The sequence below is a fragment of the Topomyia yanbarensis genome, chromosome 2, assembly GCF_030247195.1.
Source record: "Topomyia yanbarensis strain Yona2022 chromosome 2, ASM3024719v1, whole genome shotgun sequence".
NCBI classification, from domain to species: Eukaryota; Metazoa; Arthropoda; class Insecta; order Diptera; family Culicidae; genus Topomyia; species Topomyia yanbarensis.
This window is the reverse complement of record NC_080671.1, coordinates 445,312,666-445,340,385: the sequence shown is the minus strand read 5'-3', so window position 1 is coordinate 445,340,385 and position 27,720 is coordinate 445,312,666. Positions and strand designations below refer to the sequence as shown.

The following is a 27,720-nucleotide window of genomic DNA, read 5'->3' as shown; positions in this document are numbered from 1 at the left end:
ATTTTAAAACCATGGCGGACAATGACAGCCAACTGAAGCTAATGCTAATAGCATTAGTACTGCAGAAACGAGCTGTCAATCAATGCACAGTAATAGCACTATATTTCTCCTTTTCTGGCCTAACACCAGCATAATATCAGGCTTCACGGCTCTTCAAGACAGCATTATATGTGGATCTAAAGCAGATATTAGGCTACGTTATAATGCTTATGGGTTACTTGGGTGGTACTGACAGTAGGATGCGAGATGCCAGAAACCTGCTTGCAGCATATCAAATGGAACGTGTCAGTGTAAAAGCAAGTAGCCGGTGCAGATCTGCTCGGCTTTCACTCTGACATCATCCCTTTGGTTTGCAGCAAGCAGGTTTTTCGCATTCTAATGTCAGCCCTAGCCCCAGCTTAGCTTCTCGCCGCCACTCTGTAAGCACCCATAGGCTTCATTTGATTTGCTGAATACAAGTTTGTCACATCCTGAGTGCATATAAGGAGAGTGACGACACTGTCAAAATTGGAACAATGATTATTTGTCAATGTCATTCCAAACGAGACAAATCCATGTATTATGAGAGATCATTTGTTCGTTTGGAATATTACTGACAGATAATCATGACAGTTGTCTTCACTCTCCTTACATACACTCTGGTCACATCTCGCATCCAAATGTCAATACAAGCCCCAGCCAGGGTTGCACATTCACAAATTTTTCTTTAATGTCACAGATTTATTTAACAATTAGGTAATCCATGAGACGTGTTGGATCAGCTGATTATTTCTTGATTGTTTCTTCTGACGTTACTCCGCTTTGCTGGGCACAACGTCCGACCAAATCATTGATTCGATCCAACATCAAACGAATCGGAACTAATGAAAGATGTTTGTGTTTGCAGGAGTAAAACAAAACAAACTTGTTACAAAACCCTCCACTGAGTTGTCAAACAAACGTCTCATAGATTGCCTGATTTTTGGTCACAGCTTCTTTTTTTCAGAAGACAGATTTTTAACATTTTGATGAAAATTTCACCGATTTCCACAGATTTTTGGAAATATTTCAATTTTTTATAGATTTTTTGGAAATTTTAGTAGAACACACCGTAGTTTTGACTGGTTTCTGGCGAAACCAACTCAGTATATCACTATCTCGAATGAAAAATAATTATATAAAATGATTCTGTTTGTCATTGTGTTGGCACAGAATACGAAGAATTTTCAACTCCCAGTACAGGTTTAATTGTGGCAGCACTGGTGAGTAGTCAGAACGATTGTCATGGTTTACAGACCTTGGTGACATTTCGTAAAAATTAAAAGATACTCATGAGAATTTATACAAAGCAGACCCCAATATTAAAGATTGAAAATAATTATAAACTAATTTCCTCCACTTTTATAAGGACCAAAAAACTTATATCGAATCCTGGAAAAGGAAAATGGCTGGCTAACAAAATGCTGTTTGTATTTAAATTTAATGTCCTTGCTTGGTGGTTCTCAAAAGAAAGGACACACAATAACCATTGGGAAGATATCCATTGAAAATCTTTCTTGGGCAGTGCACTAAGAATTAACTGTGCAGTCAAAAGTTTCGATATTTAAACATACTTACATACTTTAACATTAAAACTTTCGTTTTTCGATGGAAAAAGATTGGTTATTTTTTAAAGTAAAATATCCGTTGCAACCCAAAAACGCAGTTAATATTTGAAAGCTGGGTTAATTATTGCATGACAATTTTTATTTGGTAGAACATATTCTGACCACTTGTCGGATTATCGGGGATGAATTTGCTACATATTTTATACCAGTAACGTCGTATAATTTTGAACTAATGTGTTGATTAACAGTGTATTTTGCAGGGCTTCGACACCACGTGCCGCTAGTGATTTTAAAAAGAATTGTGAGAAGTTTTGATTTTGAGTGGCCCTTCTCTTCTCTGCAATAATGCAACTGGGGTTAATAACCGTCCTTATTTTAAAGAACATGTCCATTTCGACGATTTTAGGATGCGTCCGTTATTTTACCTCAAATATCCTTTTTTATTTTGCATATAGAGGGTTTAACCTGAGAATTATTCGCCTCTTTTTCGAGTTGGAAAAATCTCTTTATAAAAATCTCTAACTTTATGTGCGGGGTTGGGAATCGAACTCGGACGAGCTGCGTACAAAGCAATCGATTTACCAACTACACTATGCCGCCTCCTGAAATCTCCATCATTTTAGTTTCAAAATCAGACATGTCAAAATTTTTCAGAAAAAGCTTAATTTCGAGGGAATGAAACTTTTCAATCATCATTTTAATTTGACATTTCAAAAGCTCTTTTGATAAAAACTAAATATAGTCTGCTTAAGTTATTTCGGACACATTAGTTACTCTGTAACAGCACATTCACATGTGATTCAGTGGTAGTGGTGCAGTCTCAAAAAAAATTGTGCAAGATGGAAGACGAGAAAAGAAAATTAATCCTGCAGACTCACTCCGAAAACCCGACAAAGTATTTGTACAGCGACTCCTGAGTCGTCTTTCAAGTGTTTTAAACTTTCGCTTGAATATTGCCCAGTACTTTTGATTAGGCGAAATTGCGGCTAGTTGGATGAATTAATATCGTTTTCGATGAAATTCACTTTATTGTCACGGTACCACTGTACCTACCGGCTGTAGTGGCACCAAACCTCGCTACCAAATCTACCCATAATTACATTGGAACTTTGTGAGCCTGAGCCCACAATTGCAATTATGGAGCCACTGACGTATGAACAAGCATATGGGGGATAGACCACTAGTGATTTTTTTTTTCAAACCTTAGGGGTAATGAGTGTTTGGGACCGTGAATAAAAGGTGTAGTTAGTGTTCTGGAATAAATGCAGAATCGATGTTTTTGGGGGAATTCCCTCAAAGCATTATGTCTGTTAATCTGTGTCTGCAGCTGCAGATTCCTTGCTAGATGATAAGTTTCTGGACAAGTTTATCGACGAAAACAAGTTTGATTTTGCTGGGGACCACGCACTGTTACCAGTAGAAACGGATTTTCGACGTGGATGTGTAAGATCAATTTTTCGTTATCGTCTTAGATCTAGCTTATCGTATCTAAACGAAATAACTTGAACAGATGTCAATCTATACGCGAACGGAGGTCTTAGCGGAATGAACGTGCTTTATATGTTTTTGTACCATTTAATTCCAATGTTTGCATAGTGTTAACATAGTGGAATTAAATGGTAGAAAAATATATAAAGTTGAACAGATGTGCTTTTGAAAATAAATGATTTTGAAACTTTCCTAATCCGACCACTAGAGGTGTTGCTACTGAATTAAGCAAGTCTCCGAAGCCTAATTGCAACATACTTTAATATTTGGTTCAATGTATCCTTAATTTACTCTAAACCATTTTCCTTTTTGTTTAGAGTGGCTAAATATCGTGATATGTCACCAACTAGATAGATGCTAAAACAGTTTGTTTGGGCTAAAGCTTGTTGTTACAGCTATAGTTCAATTGCCGAAAAAACCAAGATGGAATGTATTTTAATCTGACCAGATAATGGTGTGTAAGGTGGTGCCTTAAAGAAGATTTTTTTAAGAACAGCTCCAGTCATAAAATGGGTAATACTATATAGAAAAGTTTGCTACGCAGTTGTATGAAACAAGTAAAAATTCTATCACTCCTGTTCCGTAGAAAGGCGAGGCGTGTGTTTAAATATGTACATATTTGCTAATGCTTTGAGTAAAAATTTCTGAAGTGGCCCCCCCATTTTTCACAAAGTGGTGTATTTTGCAAAACATATTTTTATTTTATTGTTTAGGTACCCCTAAACATCTTCGTGAAATATTTTGTTGATATTTGAAATACTTATAGTAGTTTTAGTTAATTGAAAATTTATGCACCTTTTTATTAAAATATTTTTTACAGCCAAAGCTCAATTTCAAATTGCACCAAACTTCACTGGTGGTTTAACAAATGTTTGGTCTAGAAAATGTCGAAAAAAGGTTTAACAAATGTTAACTATTTCTACTATTTTTTATACAACGTTTCAATAAAATGCAGTTTTAAATGGTTTCTTCACGCGATATTCATTCCGTTTAAGTTGTAAAATGTTGCATATATTATCAGCTTTCAATTCCAAGAAAAAAAATTTTGAGCAAACATAAGGTTTTTAAAAAAATTGATTTTTTGTGTTACCCGGCATGCGAAAAACAACGCGCAAGCGACACAGTCGCTGGTCGCCATGGCACGCTTAGACCAACATCGCATGAGCGAGTTGGTGGGAGATCGCCACGACTCTGACTACATCAAATACAAAGTAAGAGAATGGGTTTCGTTGCGATAGTCTTATCGATAATATCCAGTGCTTTTAATATAACAGTTTGTTCATTACATATTTTTGAAAACAACATTTGTAACACATCCTGTGTCATCCGAAAATTTACCATCTAATTTACCTTCTTCAATTGTTATTGCATTTCCAGGACAAGTTTTTTTTGCTGAGAAGCGTGAATTTTATAGTGCAAAATAGAGATTTTTTTTTTAAATAACTCTTCGTCCAATCATACCATTGTAATTTTATTATAATTGTACAAACAGTATAATGTATAATCAGTACAAACTAGCTCTATTCGCGATAGTTTATTTATCGCTTCATTGAAGATCTGTTCTTGTTCACGTGGAGTAAAATCATTTCTTTCACATATGTACATATCAATTCGATTGCATATTTGCAATCCAAATTTTATTTATTTTAATTTGTGCGTATCAACGAAAAGATTTCCCCCTCGCACATTGGTTATGTTTTTTTTTATTTTTTGCAAAGAGTTACAGCACTCTTCCGGGTGACCTATCAACCACAGAACTATAACTTATTTCAACACACGAAAACGATGAAGTAATAAATAGTATAAATGTATCAAGTATAATCACACCACCTGCTCTCCTAAAACTGATTGATTGAGTCCATCACACGCCATTTGTCTACCGAAGCTCATCATTGCCAACTTTTATACTTGTCCAAACGTGTCGCGGAAAGTACGCAAGTTCGCTAGTGCAATGTTGGTCCAAGCGTGCCATGGCGGCCAGCGACTGTTTCGCCCGCGCGTTGTTTTTCGCATGCCGTGTAACACAAAAAACCAAATATTTTAAAAACCTTATGCTTGCTCAAAATTTTTTTTCCTGGAATTGAAAGCTGGTAATATATGCAACATATTACAACTTAAATGGAATGAATATCGCGTGAAGAAACCATTTAAAACTGCATTTTATTGAAAAATTGTATAAAAAATAGTAGAAATAGTTAACATTTGTTAAACATTTTTTCGACATTTTCTAGACCAAACATTTGTTAAACCACCAGTGAAGTTTGGTGCAATTTGAAATTAAGCTTTGGCCGTAAAAAATATTTTAATAAAAAGGTGCATAAATTTTAATTCTAACTAAAACTACTATAAGTATTTCGAATATCAACAAAATATTTCACGAAGATGTTTGGGGGTACCTAAACAATAAAATAAAAATATGTTTTGCAAAATACACCACTTTGTGAAAAATGGGGGGGCCACTTCAGAAATTTTTACTCTATCAAAGCGAATCTGCGCTATGGCAACGGCAGAATTTCACCTTCATGTTTGCTTCCAAAGGGAAGGAAAAATACTGCATAATCCAACCACCTGTCTGTGGCCACAGCGCAACAGGCTACACGCGGAACCTTCTGGTCTGGCTACATCACGTATACTACGAGTACGACAGAGCTTAATTCATTGAGCCTTTCCATGAAAAGGATTTCCCCTTTCCCATTACACCAAGCTTAACTTTCTTTATTATTTTTGCTAAACACCTCACCATCTCTCCGGTATCGCCTTCATAATTGCTGGCCGAACAGATTTTCCCTCGTCGGTTTCATTCTCTCCGCTCTGCCATACCGAGTTGAGTAGCTATGTGGAAATAAGGATCAAATGACCACATTTCCCTGACATCATCCGGTTGAAGAGCACTCTGCTATGTGCAAACTGCCGTTGAAATGACGTGTTTCCATCAGATATGACTAACCTCCGGTTGAAAAATGAGGCACATTTGAAATGCGAAACAAGATAGGATCAGCTAAACGTTCCGAACCGGAAATCACTCATCTGAGAGCCAATTTTGTGTTTCACCATCACCACTTATTCTCTAAAAAACTAGAAAGTTGACTTACCAATTAAATATTCTAATATCATATTCCATCCGATAACGAACGCCACAAACTCTCCTACCGAGACGTAAGAGTACATGTACGCCGAGCCGGAAGTATGTGGCACCCGGACGCCAAACTCGGCATAACAGGCGCCTAAATCGAAGAGGCGTTTGTAGGAGAGAGAAAAAAAAGTGTATGAAGACGATATTATTTACAGCAACCGTCCGGCATAGTGGTGGACTAGTAACACAACTAGGTATGTATTACATGCTATCAGGGCAATGTTTTTGGCGCCGATTAATCTATTTTAGATTTCGCTCAGAGGACGACGGACGCCAACGTACAGCTGGACGATCATTAGTCCACCACCCGCCAACCGGTTAAGAAAACACTCGCACACGAAACATGCAAACAGCAAATATTACACGATAATTAATGTCGGGATGGGTGAAGGGAAGAAAACATAAAATGAAACATAAACCACGGATGTCGCAATAGCCACCAAAATTTACGGGATGGGTTCGCAACAGGCGTCAAGATACAATTAACTGTTTGAATTATGTCTGTGTGAGTTTTTTTTTTGGTATTGTGTCTACTCGAAGTCAAGTGCATGAAGGTAGGTCTGTTTATGTCTGATATGCAGAAACGTACAGAGTAGGCGTAGGACTAACTGTCGTGATTTTATCTTTACTTTCCATCAGATTTCAGTTGATGCTTATTATGGTTTATTAGTCAATAAATCATAATAAACTTCATATTACAACCAGCAACAGCATTTCAGTGGCTTTCGATGGTTCCCAATTAATGTCTATGTAAATTTGAAAATGACGTGACGATACAGTGAACAGACATCAGTAGGCTATCACGGAGAGCAACTAAAATGTTGAAACTAGTTGAATCTATAAATCAATAAGTTGGGATTATTGTTTCGATTTCTTGTTTTCAGTATGTGACAGTCTTTCGTTTTGTTTTTGTTCGCTATGGAATAAAATGAGAGAGATGATCACAAATCACGGAGAAAATAAAGAAAACAATCAATTGAATTCTACTCCAGAATCAATCAATTAAAATCGACTCCAGAGCACTTCTCCTATCTTTTCTATACACTCAGCTTAAGTGCTTTCAGAATTGCGCTCTGATCCTTTAATTTTCGAAAGACGCTTACGTCTTCGTTATCCGCATCCGATGCGTTAGATGCAAACAGCTTTAATTAAAACTGTTTCTTAAATTGTGGTAAACTGAACCTGTAATCAAACTGACACTACGGCTTTGTTCAAGTAGTCGAACATCTTGCAATCTTTGTGGTAATTGTGGAAAAAATTCAAACAAAATACTTGTAATTAAAAAACGCTTTTAATCCACCTAACAGTGTGATATATCATACCTTATAACTCTTATCGCTTTCTTCGGGTATTATATCGATTGAGAACATTTAGAACTTGATGCTTCGCGATGTTTTTGATAACACATACTACATGGGATAGTGGCAGGACTCAGAAAGACGCTCAAATTAGCATAGGACAATATCAGTGCAAGAAATCTCATAGGTTAAAACAATTTAATGGAAAAGCGGAAAAATGACCCATAAAATAGAAATAAGACGAATCATTGCTAATGCTCCGTTAACAACATGTATAAATTCATTGTGTAGGGAAAACTGAATTTTCCTAAAGGGGTTAGTCAAAAAATTCGAAAAACAAATTTTAGAATGGATTTGAATTTCATACTCAATAGCGTTTACTCAAATTACCAACGCGGCTGAGAACTAAGCACTGAAACTTCAGCTCTTGATATCTCGCTACCTCTAAAGTGCATGCATGGATAGTTCAAACTATCGACTTTCTTTGATCTGAATTATTATCGATAATCTTAATGCCAAAGAACAAATAAAAAACTCTCGAAATCCGTTAGGGAAAATCATTATCACTACTGGAATTTCTTTTCTTTATAATTTACATAATCTTATTAGGAATAGTTGTTTAAGAAGCTTTTGCAATATAGTGTAGGGTAAACTGAAAATTTATTAATTTTCCCTATCTGCAACATATAAACCCTTGAGTATACCAATTAATTTAGGATACCCTTTTGACATAAACAATCGCACGAATGGGAATAGGTTCGTCGAATTTTGAAAGAAGTCGATTAGATAACCTCTTGAAAACTATCTAAAAATTGGTGTAGTTCGATGCAATTGAAAGAAAATATCCTCAGAAAATGGGATGTACCAATTGCTGTGAATAATAAATACAGTAAAGATTCGTTTTCATCATCTCCACTGTATATTTTAGGCTGACAAAATGAGGACATTGACTAAAAGGCGACATTTTTTTCTTCATAATAAACTGAAGCTGTTAAAATAATCTTCCCTTCCCTTGATGTAGTCTAATAACTATTTCTGATTATTTCATATAGTCTTCTAGAGCAAACATTTACAAAAACTTTTTTTTTATATTTTTGCATATTTGCATCTTAAAGATAAGGAAAACATGGCCAAGAATGGATTTACTCAAATTCAGCCTTGTTTGTCTGCTAGAGCCCATCAAACATATTTTCATATGGGGTTGATAAAGTTGGGGGCTGATAGGCAATATTCGAAGAAGTTTCTTGTGGACGAGTGTAGAACGACTTTGTTTCTACTTACTTGGAGTCAGCGGCATAGTCAGAAATTCGGTTTGGTGGGGATTTGGTGAAAAACTAACTTACTGTCCAAATGGCATAATTACGAAACCTCCATCTGTGAAGTTTTAAAATTATGGAGCATCAGTTTTTCAAAAAATTGTCACAGAGTCTTTAGCGAGTTTGTTGAGACTTTCATTTTAAACAACTTTGATCGATGCAGGCGCTATTTCTTCGAAATTATGCCGTAAAATTTTATTATTTCGGTTATCGTTGCTTGTGTTTAAATAAATACCATAATTTGTGGGTTCGCTTCGTGCGTGAAAAGTGAGAAATTTACTTCGTATCAATTATCGCCAAAGAGGATATAAATTGTCGGTCGGGAGGCTTAGTACCGCCTCTAATTGGAAGTCTGGCGAAAAGTATGTGTGAAAGATATAATGAAGAAAAAATTTCGATAATCGGAAAACGAGCTACCACATGAAGAGAGAACCATTTTGGACTAGCAAAATATACGGTGAAGGACATCCAATATAATTTATTATAACCATAAGTATGATTGGACACTAACTTGTGTAAATATGACATGAAGTGTTTCAGGTTTTGTACTTTTAACATATAATCATGTTAACGATATTTTTCATGGCATCGCTGTTAGGATTGCGTATTACAAGATGACGACACGGATGACCTTATGATGAATAAAGTTCATGTTTGACAATTCTCAGTAATTTGTTTGCTTTGTCGACTGCGTGAGTGCGAGTGCAACGGATGCTCATCTGTTACATTCGAACTCACGTAACTCTCATGTAAGCGGGCCATTGAGAATTGTCTAACGAAGTTCATCTGGCTCATTTTGTGGGGTTGTGTCGGTTAGCGTCAAACCTAATTGAAATCCATGGGCTGTTATCTACGTTCTCTAAACTTATATAATTACGGTAACGCCAGAGAAAGGCGTCTGTTAATCCAACATTGGCAGATTGTGATCGTGCAGTATTTGAAATTTTTAAAATCCCTCATTCATGATAATCAGCTGTTGCGAATCAATATTTCTTAGAAGCTGTACATTTTATCTTATAATGTTCTTTCTTATTTTTACTAACATTTTTTATCCAACAGGTTCATAGCGAGTAAAGGCGCTTTAACCTAGGCTTATTAAATAGGGCAAGGTGTAAATACCTCTGTCCCATCCCAAAGGACAGTGGCATTAACCTTTTTAGACAAGTCACTCCCAACGATTTATTATATCCCCTTTAAACTGAAACGGTCGGTACGGTTGTCTTCGTTTCTTCCTCCTTTAAGATTCAAAACAATACGTTAATTACATTATTCATTGAATGAATAATTTAATTGCCGTCTAATTTTGAAACATCTCCAAACCCAACTCTGCACAGTAGGCCTGGCCGTTTTAATATTTGCGTCATATGAAAATATGATTCAAATATTAATATTGACAAGAAAAACACTACAGAATAACTGCAGTGTTTTCCAGGATGTTTTTCAATACTGGCTGTGTAAGGGTTAGAATAAAAACATTCATTTTAAACAACTTTATTGTAGGCATGAATACTACGTATATGGAGTAAATCGAGTTATAAAATGATATTTATTTATTCTTTTTATTTATTTATTTATTTATTTATTTATTTATTTATTTATTTATTTATTTATTTATTTATTTATTTATTTATTTATTTATTTATTTATTTATTTATTTATTTATTTATTTATTTATTTATTTATTTATTTATTTATTTATTTATTTATTGATTTATTTATTTATTTTTTTATTCTTATTTTTTATCTGACCTAAGTTGATCTACATGAAATGTAGTTGAATGGGAAAAGCCCATTTCAGGATATACTTCAGAAACAATCTTCAAATGGGCGTAAAAACCCATTATCTTTTCATATTTTCACACCTGATTACAATGGATTCACACTACAATAAAAAATAATCACATAGTACACAGCATTACAAAAATAAGAAATACAAATATTACAAAAAAATTAATTTTAAAATCTAAGTCAACCTTCTTAGTCTATTTTTGAAAACATCACAAGATACAGAAAAGTCAAAATAGACATAAACACTATTAAAAACATTACACATTACCCTAATGGGTTCGTTTTGACCGTACTCGGTGCGTTGAAACTCGAGTCTTAAAAAGTTATGCGATCTGAGACTTCTCGGGGGCACATTGACATTTATTTGTGAGAGAATATCTGGAGCATCTATTTGGCCAGTTAATATCTTCTTAACCAATACTGCTCTAAATGTGTTCCGCCTTTTGGCTAGGGTTTCCATATCGAGCAAACGACAGCGATCGATGTACGGTGGTAGCTCTGTTGGGTTACGCCACCGCAGAGTTCTAAGAGCAAAACGGAGGAATCTTGCCTGCACTGCTTCTATTCGGTTGATCCAAGTGCTCGTGTAAGGACACCAAATGGGTGCTGAAGCTTCTAGGACAGATCGAACAAGTAAAACATAGAGTGCCCGCAAACAATATGAATCAGTGAACTCTTTAGCGATTCTTATAATGAAACCGAGATTTCTATTTGCCTGTGTTGTAACATGAGAGTAATGATTTCTGAATGTCAGTTGTGAGTTCAGAAGTACACTGAGGTCTCTGACAACTGTCATTCTCTCTAGTGATTCCCCGGAGATGGTGTAGTTCCCCAGTATTGGTTTTTTTTTCTACGTGTAAAAGATATTATGGAGCACTTGGGCACGCTGAGAGCTAACAAGTTGCGATTACACCAACTACAAAAAGCATCTAAGTGTTGCTGTAGTTCGTTGCAATCTTCTATTGACCGCACAATAAGAAATAGTTTAAGATCATCGGCATATATAACTGTATACCCAGGAGATATAGCAAAACAAACGTCATTGAAGAGCAACGAGAAAAGCAACGGTCCTAGGTTGCTCTCTTGAGGCACTCCCGACAAGTTGATGAAACTATGACTCGTTATTTCCTAATTTCACAGACAGAGAACGATTTACGAGATATGATTTAAGCCACCCTATAAAATTTTCCGAAGCGCCCCTAATCTAGTTTTTTTCTAAAATAACTTTCTATTGTGAGTTTCACAAACTCAAGCTTTGGATAAAATATATATTTTATCATTTATAAACAATAGAAGAGATTTATTATTAACAGTAAAACATAATTTAATTTAAAATTAAATAGAAATAGCCTAAAATATGCACACTTAATTTGAATTACTGGATACAGTAAAATTTTTCTGGGATTTTGAACAGCAAACCGTTCGGTAATCAATTCAGTAAAACAATTTGGTTACCGAACTCTCCGCAATTCATTTTATCTTAGCGTCAAAAAATACTGATCAGTCAGCACTTTCATCTGAAAATGGCGACTTGACAGATGATTTACTGTACCTGTTTGTATGTTTTTGACGAGGTTCGGTAATGCTGGTATAATTTTGCCATACAATCAGTCAGTATTTTACTGAATAATGTTCATGTACCGAAAAAACAGATAAACTGATAAATTCAGTGAAAAATGTTGCCGGTTCAGCAAATTATTCGAAAAATGACAGCTCCGTAAAATATCACTTCACTGAGCAAGTCGTCAAAAGAAATTACTGAACAACTTTTGGCTGGCTTAGTGTGTGTTAATACCTTCATATCTTCAACTAATTGGTTTGTAATAGCACTTCCCAAAATTTTGCTGAAGACCTTAAGTCTAGAACTAGATTTGTTTGAAGAGTTGATTCGCCATAAATCATTCTTGGAGGATATAACGCCAAAATTATTTTATCAAATGATTAAATATGTTTAACGTTTGTAAAATTCATCGAAGATACTAAACCTGCGAAAATGGCGGAACGGAAAACGCCATTTTTCATAAATTCCTCTACTTTTGGAAGGTGGTTTTCTCGTTATTAATTCTATAACGTTTTCCTCTCAACTCGACGCATTCCTAAAATAAAAACCTATTTTAATCCACCTAGAGGTGCAATTGTGCCTTTCTCATTTCTCCAAACTATGATTTAATAGCTGGTTCGTACAATATAACATTATGGAAATGTCTTTCATTCTTATTACACTTGGTAAGTATATATAAGAGCACCTTTTTGCATTCATCGCGGTATCGGTTTGAATCGGAGTTTTCTATGTGATCGCACCCACATCCCGTAACTCCGGAGCCGGAAGTCGGATGGAGATGGAATTTAATATCAGTTTCCGGGGACGCAACACCTTTCATTTGATCAAATCGGTCTAGTCAAGAAACCAATATAACCGTTATTCCGGATCCGTCGATGGTGGCCAGTGTGGCCAAAGAGACTTTGGTGACCTAGATCTACAAATTCAACAGTTGTGTTTACATTTTGGAAAAAATTTCACCTTTTTACATTCATCGCAGAATTCGTTAGAATCGGGATTTACTGCATGATCGTACGTATCACCCTGTAATTCAGGAACCAGAACTCGGATCCACACAAAATTCAACAGCAGCTGATGGACCTCTCATTTAAAATCAAGTTTGTCAAAATCGGTTCAGAAAATTCCAAGAAACCGATGTGGACAAATCAACAAATTTTGTTTTATAACCATACTCTTCAACTCGTAATCCGGAACAAGATGTCGGTTGAAAATGAAATTCAATAGCAACCTATGGGAATATTATACCTTTCATTTGAATCTTAGTTTGTAAAAATCGGTTCAGCCATCTCCGAGTAACCGATGTGGACATTTTGTTAACAAATCCGCACATACACACACATACATACATACATACATACATACATACATACATACGTACACACATACATACACACATACATACACACAGATATTTTGCGATCTTGGCGAACTGAGTCGAATGTTATATGAGACTCGGGCCTCGGTTAGAAAGTCGGTTTTTGAAGCAATTGCACCTTTCTATATGAGGAAAGGCAAAAGAATAATATTTAATTAGCTTAATCAGCATGAGTTCAATGTTATCTTCATGTGATTATATTTTGAAATGTTAGTGGAATAGGTTTGAAAGTGGATGGAATGGGGGGTTAGTAGAGTGGGAGTGGAGGATGCGCCAGAAATCCTTCATCTTATTTCGGTATACGGGGTGGATGAAGGAAATGCGGACGTGAGGGTGATCCAAGGGGAGGGGAGTGATGAAGGAAGGAGGTGTAAGGGCAAGGCGGGGGGGGAGGGGCGGCGACGGAATATTCAACTGTATATTTTGCCTTCCATTTGAGACATGGTTTGAGAAAATCGGTTCAGTCATCACCGAAGAACCGATATGACTTTAATTGTAGAATATGCCCGGAATTCCGGACTTCCGGAATCGTCGATAGTGGACAATATATTCAAAGAATGTTTGATTGGCAATCAGTTATCTAGATCTGCGATTAGAAGTAATTTGGTGACCATTTCAATAGTTTTTAGCCTCTGAGGTATTACGATTGTACCGATTTATATGGGAAATTCCAGTGTATCCTTACTAACACATCTGTAACTCCGGAAGCAAGAGTCAGAACCGAATGAAATTCAGCAGCAGTCAATGGTATTACTGTATCTTTCATTTGAAATCAAGTTTGTAAAAATCGGTAGAGAATTCGTTGGGGAATGGGTGTGATATTAGCTTAGGAACTTGGCGGGTTCCCCGGGGGCGTCATGAACCGTCATAGGTGGCCAATGTGGTCAAAGTTGCTTTGATTGATCATTAGTCATCTAGACCCGCAAACTAGAGTAATGTTACATCAATTTTAATATGTTTTACATCATTTGAACATCATGGTGGTACCAGTTTATATGGGAATTTGCTGTGTGACCGCACTCTTCAACCCGTAACTCCGGAACCGGAAGTCGGATCAACTAAAAATTCAATAGCAGCTTATGGGAGCGTTATACCTTTCAGATGAAACTAAGTTTGCGAAAATCGGTTCAACCATCTCTGAGAAAATTGTGTGAGTTTAAATGACACACACATACATACACACATAGACATTTGCCGATCTCTACGAACTGAATCGAATGGTGTATGACACTTGGCCCTCCGGACCTCGGTTAAAAAGTCGATTTTTACAGTGATTGCATAGCCTTTCTTTATATGAGAAAGGCAAAAACATTTTCATCAAATGTTGGAAGTAATGTAATTTTTCGGTGAGCAGTTTTAAGTTTCATAGACATGAAAGCAGTATCAGTTTCGCTTCCTATTAAAAAAAGACCCTAATCCATATCACAGTACACTCCTTCAAAACTGAACTCAATATGATAGAAAATTATGATTATCGTTATGATTGATTTCAGAACTCTGGAATGAATTTCTATTGGAATGTTTGTAGGCAGGCATTTGATATTGATGTTATTAGACAACTGTGAGATCAAGACTAATAGATCAGTTACAGATCAGGATCGCATTCCCACAATTTTTCAAAGGTCCTCATGACGTTTCAAACAATAGGTTATCAATGTACTGATCAGATAATTATCATTGTAATATTGAATTAAATCAGTCAGCATATATACATTTTTAACTTCAATCCAATTATTTTTTATTTGGGTGAGGAGGGATGTGGTTAAACTCCAAAGCATCCCCTTGGCTACACCACTACTTGGAGTTATTCATTTCGCTTTTCATTTTCCGAGATATGTTTCAGATCGATCCGATGGTTATAAGTCAGAAGGTTCGCGCAAATGAAAATTTTTGCACCGATAAGTGATCAAATTCCATCTAGACAACTTGGAATTGTTCGGTGGTTATTCTAGCGGTTGTAGATAGAAAAATGAAATACGAAATTCGCTTTATCGAAATAATATTTGGCTCATTTAAATGGATTATTAATATATTGAACAATAAATAGGCGACAAAGGGAAATCCACAAACAACAAGCCATCACTTTTAAAGTATTTGAAATATGTATTTGATGTCTTCAGTAAAGTTATTTGCAAAAGTAAGAGCTACAAATTTGCTGAAGGCATTATTTCAATACAATCACTTCCAAGAAAATTTATGAAAATATCTCACTTTTAGGGGGATTAATCAGTAAAATCACACTACCAAAATAAAGGACATATTGTATGCTTTAAATTCTCCGAAGATGCTATTGACCTAAACTTATCCGTTTGGGCACTAATAATACATTGAATGTTTTTGGTCCTATTTCTGGCTATGGGAAATGATAAAAATCTTTCGTCCGTATTTAATGTTAAATATCTCCTTTGATAATAATCCGATTTCAACAATCTATAGTTCGTTCAAAAGGTATTCGTATAAGCTTTTTAAAAATATATAAAATGTTTAGTTACACTCAATTTCCGCAGCAAATTTAAAAAAAAACTGCAAAAACGCGATTTTTGCGCCCTCAAATATTCATATCTTGGAATTTTTGCCGGCGTCAGCGGTAAACCATGATGATGAGTTATGTTCTACCATAGACCATGCGGTAGACTTGGGTGCAACGCCCAACTCCTACTTAACAGAAGGCAAAGAATTCTTCACATTTCCTTTCGATCATGTCCATATGAGCCTGCCTAGTCCTAGTTTTTCGTTCCAAGTTTATAACTGAATCGCTCTAGAATACCTATCCGTCTTTCATTCCGTTTTTCGTTTCTCTTAGTCTCAAATTTGCCGAAAATAGCCAACAAAATCGATACAGTAAATAATAAAAATCGAATTTAACATCGATATACTATAGCCTTTCTTGTAACAAAGAACATCTTTTTAGGATTATTAGTTTCTATTTTCTTAGATTTATAATTGTTGTCAGTAAGAACTTTTCAAAACTTCATTCGATTTTGGTGACTACCTCAAGTCATCAGAATAGAAAGATTTATGAAATAATTTTTTAAAACCCCTCCCGAAACAAAATCCTGGCTACAGACCTGAGTGTGCATGACGCATTTGCACATAAATTAGTAAACTTAAAAGAACAGGAGGGTAATTACAAACAGACGAAAAACAAACAGGATTACAACATCAGCAAGCATACAGTCATTGCGTGACATTTATAGAAAAAAATGGAATTTTATCTTTACCTGAAAATATACTAGCTATGGCCGCTATGATAAAACTAAGCACTACACCGGGGCCTGCTATGTTTCTCGCTACCAAACCGGCGACTAGATACATACCGGTGCCACAGCACGATCCCACTCCTAACGAGGTTAGGTCGAGTGTGGTTAGACATTTCTGAGCGAGAAAATAAAAATTGTCAAGGGTCGATAAAGTAACATACAACCAGAACTAGTTCAGCACGGTCGGTTGATGGATTGGATGAAAACCGGCCGCACTGATTTCGCTTTTTCTTGGTAAAGAACGAAAACCTACCGTTAGTTTTGGCTTTGTACTTTTCGGATCTTCGCCCTGAAGCTTGCGGAGGTCCTTGGTTCGCACTAGTTTGGAAAATAGAGTCAGTCCGGTACCGCCGCCTGGAAGCGGGATTGAAAACTTCATCGTTGCCCGGTGGAACCTATGGTGGTGTCGATCGATACTGCTCTCCGCAGCTGGAAGAAGCTTCAGATATGCGTGGTTGTAGTTGTGCCGGTGGTGGTACTGGGTGCAAACGACCTACAGCATCCGGTAGCTCCGACTAGTCGCTGTACGTTGTGAGGGTGTAATTGCCACATGCGCTTCGGTTATGGCTGAACGCAATCTGCAAAAAAAGGAAAGAAATGCGGAGAAAAAGCAAAGAAACATTAATACCTATCCACTTCGTTGTTTGTCGGGATATTGCACAAGTTTACAACAAAGAGGATGTTTTAATTACTACCTAGGTATTATTGCGATTTATGGTGGCAGTACAGAGAACGGACTGCTTGTTCGGACAAATAAGTAAATGTTTGATACCCGTAAAAATACACGCAATGGCATAGCATGTTCCAAACTAGAGGTTATATTGGTTATTTTGAAATCTCTATGTGATCAACTGTCGATTCATTCAAACTCAGTAGCACACCTGGTAGTGATATTCCACTATTTACGCCTGAATAGACCGTCAATTTTTACACATCATAAGCGCTTGAGACAGACGCTGCTTTTCTGTCGGCGGCATGGTGCAGAGAATTAACCCATATAACAAAAATCCTGGTGCTAGGGAAGTTCGTGAAATTGATGAGTTTTGATTGCAATCAGAACGTGTGTTTTTCGTTTAAAAATATACTTTTATATTTTAAAATACAAATTGGAGTATCTTTCAGGTCAACAAACACACCAGTCACAAGAATTTTTCCATCGTTTATCAGCCTATCATTCTCCGCTACAGTGCAATCTGAGAACACAATTTTTTTTTACAATTTTACTTTCAGAACCAATGCAGCATTTCTCCATGCCTATGCTACTTTTGTGCCGGATACTGATGATTTGGGAAATTAAACTGAAATTATTATTGCATTATACACTGGCACCAGTATACGAAAGCCACTCTCCGCTCTACCGCTTTCACCAATGGTATGAACAAAAAAACACCAATCAGATCGTATCGTACTCCAGGAACGTGTCACTGCAACAGGAATGTATGTCGAAACAGCTGAAATATAAATATAGAGCACTTTTCCCCTAAGGGAGACAAATCGTGGTTAACATCGGCTCCCGGCGGAATCACGAAATCGAATCGACCTTGTGGGCTCAGTTTGCCTACAGCCAATCCGCCAGGATGTGGAATGTTAATTCTGAAACGAACTGGTGCACATATGATGTTGACATTGGGTATGTACTATCGGATGGATTTATTTGCGCCGTACGACACGGAATTGATGTGTTGTGCAAGGTCCCTACACAGCCCGTGTGAATATGCAATTAAGCTGGTAATAGAAGTGAATTTGAAAATGACACAAACTTATCAACGCTGAAATAGTGTAGCCGAGAGCGGTAAGCTTAGGTACATACACCCTTTAGATTGTCGGTAGCGACTCACATTGCCGACTAATTAAAATACAAAGACATGCGATCCGCAAGTTTTATGACACGTATGATACAGCACTATAATAAATTAACTTATGATTATATGCCTTAGAAGTAGTAGACTGGCATGTTAAGAAAAATGGAGCATAATGGTTAATAATAAATAATCTCATTCTCTCTCTAACTCACATTTTGCATTTTTCACAGGAAATGGAAACAACTTCCGCAATTCCAAATTAACATTGTTTTTATTGCAAAAATTCAGTATTTTATTAATAGTTTATTGACCCATGCTGTCTAGAAAAAATAAGATCATTACATGAACTACCTTTCAATTCACGGGTATTTTCGTAGTTTATTTATTTATAAAAGTATTAATAGGCTGCAATCGGCCCCAATAATGATGTCCTAATCTAAGAATTCTTGAAGAAAATTAAAAATATTGTCCTTATAGCATTACGAGCCAAATTAAAGTCAAATAGATGTGTCACTCGATTGAATGTTCTTTGTAATCCTGTGATGGCCGCATTCGCTGTGTGGATGAACCGCCGAAGAGGCACTCTCAAAAGAGTATTGCTGCACAACGCCCTAGTTCTAGCTTGGACGTTTACTCGTTCGATCAAGGCTGGAGAATCGATGTGCGCTGACACCAGATCGGCGACAACTAGAGCTCCTGCTGTGTCTCTACGATGCTGGAGGGTGTCGAGTTGAATTAGTTGGCAACGGCTCTTGTAGCTAGATAGTCGAAAACGCCAGGGTGGCTGTCTCAGAGCGAATCGTATAAACTTGCGTTGGATACCTTCAATTCGGTCACAACCGTTCATATAGTGCGGGCTCCAAATCGTCGAACAATACTCGAGAGCTGATCGAACTAGGGAGCAGTACAAACTCTTTAGGCAGTAGATATCCATGGAAGGTTTGGCAGCACGGAAGATGAACCCCAGGTTTCGTGATGCCCGGCCAATGACATATGAGACGTGCTGCTTGAAAGTGAGTTTGGAATCTAACATCACTCCAAGATCCTTCACGCAGCATTCTCGCGGAATAAGCAGTTCTGAGAGATTGTAGTCGAAATTAATAGATTCTCTTTTCCTCGAGAAGGTGATTGCAGAACATTTTTTCCAGATTTAGAACCATTCGATTATCGATACACTACTCGCCAAAGACATTGAATTGTTTCTGCAGGATGTGAGCGTGTGCCAAAGTCTTGATACGGTTGAATATCTTCACATCGTCAGCATACGACAAGCGTGGTCCACTGAGTCTGTAATTCACGTCGTTGAAGTAAAGTAGAAAGATGAGTGGTCCAAGATGGCTTCCCTGTGGGATGCCAGACGTAGCTGCAAACATTTCAGAGTGGTCGTTGCCTATATTCACGCTGAGTTGACGGCCTACTACATATGACTGAAACCAACGGAGAAGTGATCCATTGAATCCAAGTTTAGCTAATTTAGCGATGGCGTTATCGCGATTGATTCTATAAAAAGCGGCGGACAGGTCAGTGCAGATAGCATCAGTTTGCACGCCATCCTCAAATCCCTCAGAGATGAAAGAAGTGAATGACGTCGTAGTCGATCGGCTAGGCATGAATCTATGTTGGTCTTCAGAGATATATTGCTTGCAGTGAAAGGACACCGGCTCCATCACAACTAATTCGAAAAGCTTCGATACAGCGCATAGTGCAGAAATTCCTCGATAATTCTTCTAGTCCCCTTTCTTATAGACTGTAGTTCGCAGGAGTAACCCCGAGAGTACCAAGCGTCCAAAAGGATCCTTTCGTCCTTTCCTTATCTTTAGTTTAACCCTTAAAGGCGCAAATCAATTTCTTTTTTTTAATTTTGCTGGCAGCTCACCTGGGTTCGAATCAAAATCCCGCACATAGGGTTGGAAATTTCTCTTAAGAGATTTTTCTAACTCGAAGAGGAGAATGACCTTAAGGTTAAAACCTCTAAAATCGAACAAAAATTGTGAGAATTGTCTCATAGCTTCAATACGTTATTGTGATAATTTTGAGATGATTTTCGCAATGTTGTCTTAAAACAACACTGCGCATTTAAAAGTTAAGAGTTATGGTGGGCAAAGTTGTTGCATGGCGCGCTCTATTTAACCATTTAGTTTGGAATTCAGTCGCTAGGGCGGCGCTGTTATCAACTTTTTAATGGAACGAGATAGAAAGATGGTACCTACGCCAAAGTTGTATGTCAGGTAATTATAAGTATATCTTCTGAAGATACTAACTTTGCAAGTACTACAAGTTTTGAAACATGGCGTATTTTTGAAAACACAATTTGAAAGTAAATCTTTTAACCAAAACATGCTGTATCTCGAAACGTACAGGACCTACAAAGTTTTCATCTTCACAGTGGTGTAGCCAGAAATTTGGTGCGGTGTTTGATGAAAATCGTTGGTTTTCGAAAATACTATTTAATATGAGTTTGATATATTATTGAAAATTCAGAAACATAAATAGTCTAACAGATGCCATTCCGGTCTACAAACAAGAAGAATCAACATGCAACAGTTTTCAAAACTCTGCAGATTATTTTCTTGTATAATATGGTCGGTGTTAAGTCAGGCCGGACTAAGTCGCATAACATCAAAAAATGAGATAACGACATCACTGGATAAAGAATTTCGTCATCTACATTCGACATTTGCCAGATTGAAAATTGTTACGTATAAACACGAATTATGGCAAAAATTTATTTTCAATTATAATGCAAAGCAAGCTGCGATTAAAACTTTAAACTCGTTTTTCTCGAAATTAATATTTTGTCACTTAGTCCGGTCTGACTTAACACCGACCATATGTCAATGAATGTGAACTTTTAAAGTGGGATAAATATTCGAAAACTTTTTCAACGTTCAAGATCACATAATTTCGAAATCCTTAACTTTGAAGGTGTTTGAACAACTTTGAAAAGTTTTCCAACATGAAACAGCGCATACTTTGATATAAAATTTTTAGTGATTAATTATCATAGAGGTATTTATGGAGAATTAACTCTTCAAAAAAAGTGAGAAACTTTTGCATTCAGCATAGTTGTAAATAATGTAATTTTAAACAATTTCGTTGAAAATGTGAAGACTACATAAATGCAGCATATCGAGATATAAAACAACATTTGAGACTATTCTATACTTCTCCTTAGTGAAGAAAAATTTAGGTCAAACACTAAGGAGAAAATTGTTTAAAACCATCATTTCCCGTTGGGAGTACAAAACCTATAACTAAATGGAATTTGCGTTTTGACTTAGTCTCATCAAAATCCGACACAAACTTAGTGTCAGGATTAAGCTAGCGCCGAATTTATGCTAGCTCCAAAAAAACGAAAACACTCTGTGTTTCTGGGCAAATCCCTAGTCATTATAATATTTAGGATTTTTTTTCAAGCCAGTTCCCTTAAATATATTTTTTTCATAAGCTTCAGAAACTCATATCTTTATTGCATTGGGCATTTTATTGTTAATTCATCGTAGAAGAGATTTATCGAATACCGTAAAATTGGAATAACTTGTTTTAAAAGTTTTCTACTACTATATTTCGATTTTCTGAATATATATCTTCAACAAAGTTGTTCGAAATAATATTTCTGAAAACTTTGCTGGAAACATTAACTCTCGAGCTAATTTTGCTTGAAGAGTAAATTCTCTGTAATTACTTCTAGGAGGATAAACCGACAAAATTATTTTGCCAGAAGATGTGCAGTCTTACGTTTCGAAATTCATCAAAAAAATTCGAATGAATGTGATCGTGACCGTCAAAAAATTATCGAGCATTAATTTTACTTTTCTTCATTATTCAAGCTCACAACTTTGCAACTGGCCGGGGTAGTTACTCCCAGCACTTATGAGACCTTCCTCTATACTTCTCAGGGAAGGCTTGCGATCGCGAACTTTACCCACGAAAATATTTGTTTGACCTTCAAGTAAAAACGTGGTTTCGCACTTTTCCCACTTCCTTAAGGTACTCCTACCTCGGGTGCCGATGGCGGCACTACACTTGCTGATGTTCCGGGGCACCTTCTGCTACTCCTGCTTCGCCATCGTGCTCAGTGGTATTCACGGTTTCTGTCGTAGCTCGGCCATGCAATCTACATTGGTTGTTAACGACGTCTTGTTGCCTGCATGCGTTAAAGTATTAAGTCCTAAAAGACGACAACGGTCCTCGTACGGCGGCAAGTTTAACGGATCGTTCCACGGCAATCCACGTAACGCATATCGTATGAATTTACGCTGGACTGCGTCGATCCTAAGGCTCCACGTTGCTTGATAGGGGCACCAAACGACGTTTGCAAATTCCAGCTGCGGGCGCACCAATGAGCAATGAAGAGCCTTGAAACACAGAAGATTCCGAAATTCACTGAAAATTTTGAAAAAAAATCCCAGTAATCGATTGGCTTTGTCGATGGACGCAGAGACGTGATGAGTATACGTTAGCTTTTCATCAAGACTGACTCCTAGATCCTTCACGTGGTCAACGCGTTGCAGCTGAGTTCCTGCGATGTTATAGTTGAAGGTAAGTATATTTCTCGTTCGAAAATAGCTGATGACAAAACATTTTGAAACACTAAGGACCATCATATTTCTTACACACCAGCTATGAAAGGTGTCGATAAGATGCTGTAGCTCACGGCAATCGGCTTCATTTCGTATAACAAGAAAAAAATTTAAGTCGTCGGCAAAAAACAACTTTCCTCCACGCCTTAGAACGAAAACTGCATCATTCACGAACAGTGAAAAAAGCAGTGGACCCAGCGTACTACCTTGAGGAACTCCGGAAGTGTTGATAAAGGATTCTGAAACAATATCGCCAATTTGAACAACGACTTCACGGTGTGCAAGGTAGGATCGAAGCCAATGGCAGAATCTAGTAGAACACCCTAGCTTATCAAGCTTTGTTATCAGTATCTCATGATTAACTCTATCAAAAGCTGCCTTTAGATCAGTGTAGATAGTATCCACCTGCAATTTCTTAGACAATTGTTCCGTGCAAAATGACGTAAAGCAGACGAGATTCGTCTCGACCGAACGTCCGGAGAAAAATCCGTGCTGGGATGTACTGATGTTGTGTCGACAAACAGATGATTGATTCAAATACTTTAGATTCGACTCCAAGCGAAGTGACTCCGCGATAGCTCTCCATGTTGCATCTGTTACCCTTCTTGAATACCGGGAACATTACTGAGCGTTTCCAATCCTCAGGAAACGTTTGCTGCTGAAGCGATAGGTTAAAAATATATGCAAGTGGTATTACAAGTAAGTCCGAACATTTTTCAATACAGTTGAAGGTATAGCACTGAGGCCGGGTGCATAAGATGACTTGGTTTTCCGGATTGCAGATATAACCATTTGTTCGGAGACAGTAAACACATCCATATCAACAGCACAAGCAGGAACGTCACGAGAAGCATTTTCGAGTTCGATTGCGGTGGGCGAGTCGGCTGAAAAAACACTTGAGAAGAATCTGGCAAACAGCGTACATTTCGCCACAGTTGTCGTAGCTTCTTCGCCGTCGTAAAGCATCCTTAATGGAAGTCCAGTTTCTTTTCGCTTCGTGTTGACAAATGACCAAAAGCCCTTCGGGTTTCGGCGTAGATTATTCTGCATGCGGTTTACATAGCGTTTATACAGAAGCTTGTTGTAACAACGATACTCATTACTGGCAAAAGTGAACATGCGCTTAGGAAGAGGACATCGTCGATTTGTGTACGCACGTAGAGTTTTTGCTCGAGTACGTTTTAGCTTTCGAAGAGTGCTGTTTGACCAGGGCGGCTTGCTAGGAGGTTGACATTTAGGCACTGAGGTCTCAACACAGTTCAGTAGTAATCGCTTGTAGAGGGCAACTGCAGCATTAACACTCCTTTGGGCATACAGTACACTCCAATTAATTTGCGACAGAGAACTGCGTAGCTTTACAAAATCAGTTTTGCGAAAGTTGAGACGGTCGACAGAAACAGTTTCTACGTACTGAACTGAGCGAATAGCGCCAATTGAGATTTCAAGCGCTGGATGAAAGTTGTCAAGTGGAACAATCACGCTGGATGCTTCATTGACGGAACATACAGGTATAATAGTCTCACTAACAAAGACGAGATCCAGAAAGCGTGACTGGGGATTGGGAATCATGCTTACTTGACTTAATCCGTTGAAAGCAAATCCGTCCAGTAGCATACGACTGGCGATGTTCGTTGTCGAAGCAATCGGGTCAGGGTAAGCGTATCCGTGTCGTGACGGCACCCAAATGAGCCCTGGCTGATTGAAATCACCAAGGACAATCATCACGCCATCCGCGCCAGCTTGTGAAGAAGCGTTATTCACAGCATCAATGTGAAGTTGCATGACATTGCAGCCGAGTCGCTTTTCAGGAGGAATATAGACAGCACCAATATAAAAGTTCCTCGATGGAGTTGTAATTCTAACCCAAACAGCCTCAACACTGGTTAAACTACCTACATCAATCTCACATGAGGCAAATGCGGTGGAAACAGCAATCAAAACTCCTCCTCCACGACCGCGAATACTGTTGCCACTATTTCGGTCCGCACGGTACACGGTGTAAGCATCGCCGAAAAGCTGCACCGATGTTATCCTCGAATCAAGCCATGTTTCGGTGAAGACGCAAACATCGTAGTCACCGTCCACAGCAGCTAAATACACGTCATCAATTTTCCTCTTAAGCCCTCTCGCGTTCTGATAGTAGATCCGCAAACCATCAGCGTCATGTGAGAGGTGTCGTGCTGCATACCAATTTTCAGGACTGCGAGTTCGATGATCAGCATAACCGCGAGTGACGCGGGGAGAGCAGGATGTACTGTTGTCCAGAAGGGGAGCAAGCAGCGGTGCGGAGGGGATGACCGAGTTATGACTGTTGTGTCCAGCGGGTGACTGCAATAGGAGGCGTACTTGAGGGTGCGCAGTATCACGTGTAGCTTCGGAAGGACATATATTCTTCAAATGTTTACCTGAGCGGACAGATGCGATACGATCGAAATTTGCATTTTGACATTCTAGATTCGCTGCAGCGGTAGAGTCCATTAAGTTGTGTTCATCATCAGACTGTAAGTGAAATTTACATTGAGGGTGTGCAGTATCTGGAAGTGCTTCGGAAGGACCTATACCCTTCTTGGCTTTACCTGACACAGAAGAAGTCGCCGATTCGTCAGGTAGACCGAGATCGCTCGCCGGGGTACAAGAAGTTGGACAGACGAGTTTATCCAGAATAACTTGGCGCTACTGTCCACCACCAGATGGATTCTCCTCCGCAGAAATCCTGGTGATAGGTCGTTGAATTTTTGAATTGGTAACAAATTCACGGAAGTAGATGTTCTCCGGCCAAGAGTCTTTGGACAGAGCCTTATCCCTGTATGATTTGCTAACGCCAACTTTAAAGGTTATGAAGCTCAGAGACGAGAGATCCTTGTCCTTAGGAACTAGACGCACTATTCTCGGTTGCAGATCAACCCCCAGACAGTCTTTTACAAGCTTATAAATTTCATCATCCGTCGTGCTGGGATCGAATGCTGACAAGTAAACCCATAACAACTCCTCAGGTGGTGAAATTGTTTTTATCGTTTCAAACGCAGCTTTGAATCCACGAATATTAGGGATTTTTGTTTTGAGCGGATCATCTTCACGTTTGCGCTTGGGCGTGTTTGAAACTGGATTATATGCAGCAATCCCTTTCCAAGGCATGCTTACGGTTGAGGATAGCGGTCTCAAGTTAACTTTAACCGAGAGAGCTTTGACGACATTTTTCAAATCAGCTATGTCATTCTTTATAGATTTCAAGGAACTGTCGTCGGGTACTATGTCGCAACAACGCGAAGCCATTCTACGGAAATTATCATTCGAAAATAAGTCAGCACAGCCGTTGCACATCCAGAATAGGTTCCGTGGGTGGGTTCCCAGGACGTCACGAACATCATAATCCATCTTGACGCAAATCATGTGGAACGAATTACCGCAGTAGCCACTACATGTGATTCGATCAGAATCATTAACCACTTTCGAGCAGTTGGTACAAGCCATGCTTTTTATTTATTTATTTATTTATTTATTCTTATTTTTCATCTGACCTGTGTTGGTCTACATGAAATGTTTCTAGAATGGGAAAAGCCCATTTCAGGATATGCTTCAGAAGCAATCCTCAAATGGGCGTAAAAACCCATCATCTTTTCAAATTTTTCACAGTTGATTACAACGATTTTACACTACAATTAAACTTAATCACATAGTACACAGTATTGCAAGAACAATAATTACAAATATTACAAAAATGGAATCTTAAAATCTAAGTCAACCTTCTTAGTCTATTTTTGAAAACATCACAAGATACAGAAAAGTCAAAATGGTCATAAACACTATTAAAAACATTACACATCGCCCTAATGGGTTCGTTCTGACCATACTCTGTGCGCTGAAATTCCAGTCTTAAGAAGTTATGCGATCTGAGATTTCTAGGGGGCACATAGATATTTATTTGTGAGAGAATATCTGGAGCATCTATTTGACCAGTTAATATCTTCCCAACAAATACTGCTCTAAATGTGTTCCGCCTTTTCGCTAGGTTTTCCATATCGAGCAGACGACAGCGATCGATGTACGGTGGTAGCTCTGCTGGGTTACGCCATGGGAGAGTTCTAAGAGCAAAACGGAGGAATCTTGCCTGCACTGCTTCTATTCGGTTGATCCAAATGTTCGTATAAGGACACCAAATGGGTGCTGAAGCTTCCAGGACAGATCGAACTAGTGAGAAATAGAGTGCCCGTAAACAATATGGATCAGTGAATTCTTTGGCGATTCTTATAATGAAGCCGAGGTTTCTATTTGCCTGTGCTATAACATGAGAGTAATGATTTCTGAATGTCAGTTGTGAGTCCAGGAGTACTCCGAGGTCTCTGATAACTGTCATTCTCTCTAGCGATTCCCCTGAGATGGTGTAGCTCCAGAGTATTGGATTTTTTCTGCGAGTAAAAGATATTATGGAACATTTGGCCACGCTGAGAGCCAGCAAGTTGCGACTACACCAATTACAAAAAGCATCTAAGTGTCGCTGCAGTGCCACGCAATCTTCTATTGACCGCACAA

At 37.9% G+C, this 27,720-nt stretch overlaps 1 protein-coding gene across 6 annotated transcripts in view; it reads right to left on the bottom strand.

The window, feature by feature from the left end:
- LOC131685713 (probable cationic amino acid transporter) overlaps positions 1 to 27,720 on the bottom strand; it is a 150,940-nt gene that overhangs the window by 37,257 nt on the left and 85,963 nt on the right. For all 6 annotated transcript variants that reach the window (XM_058969611.1, XM_058969616.1, XM_058969613.1 and 3 more), the window contains 3 exons: positions 17,059 to 17,383; positions 16,767 to 16,920; positions 6,167 to 6,298 (listed from right to left, as the gene is read on the bottom strand). In XM_058969611.1, coding sequence (XP_058825594.1) covers positions 6,167 to 6,298; positions 16,767 to 16,920; positions 17,059 to 17,184 — 412 coding nt within the window. In that variant the 5' untranslated portion in view covers positions 17,185 to 17,383. The remainder of the gene's footprint in view (positions 1 to 6,166; positions 6,299 to 16,766; positions 16,921 to 17,058; positions 17,384 to 27,720) is intronic.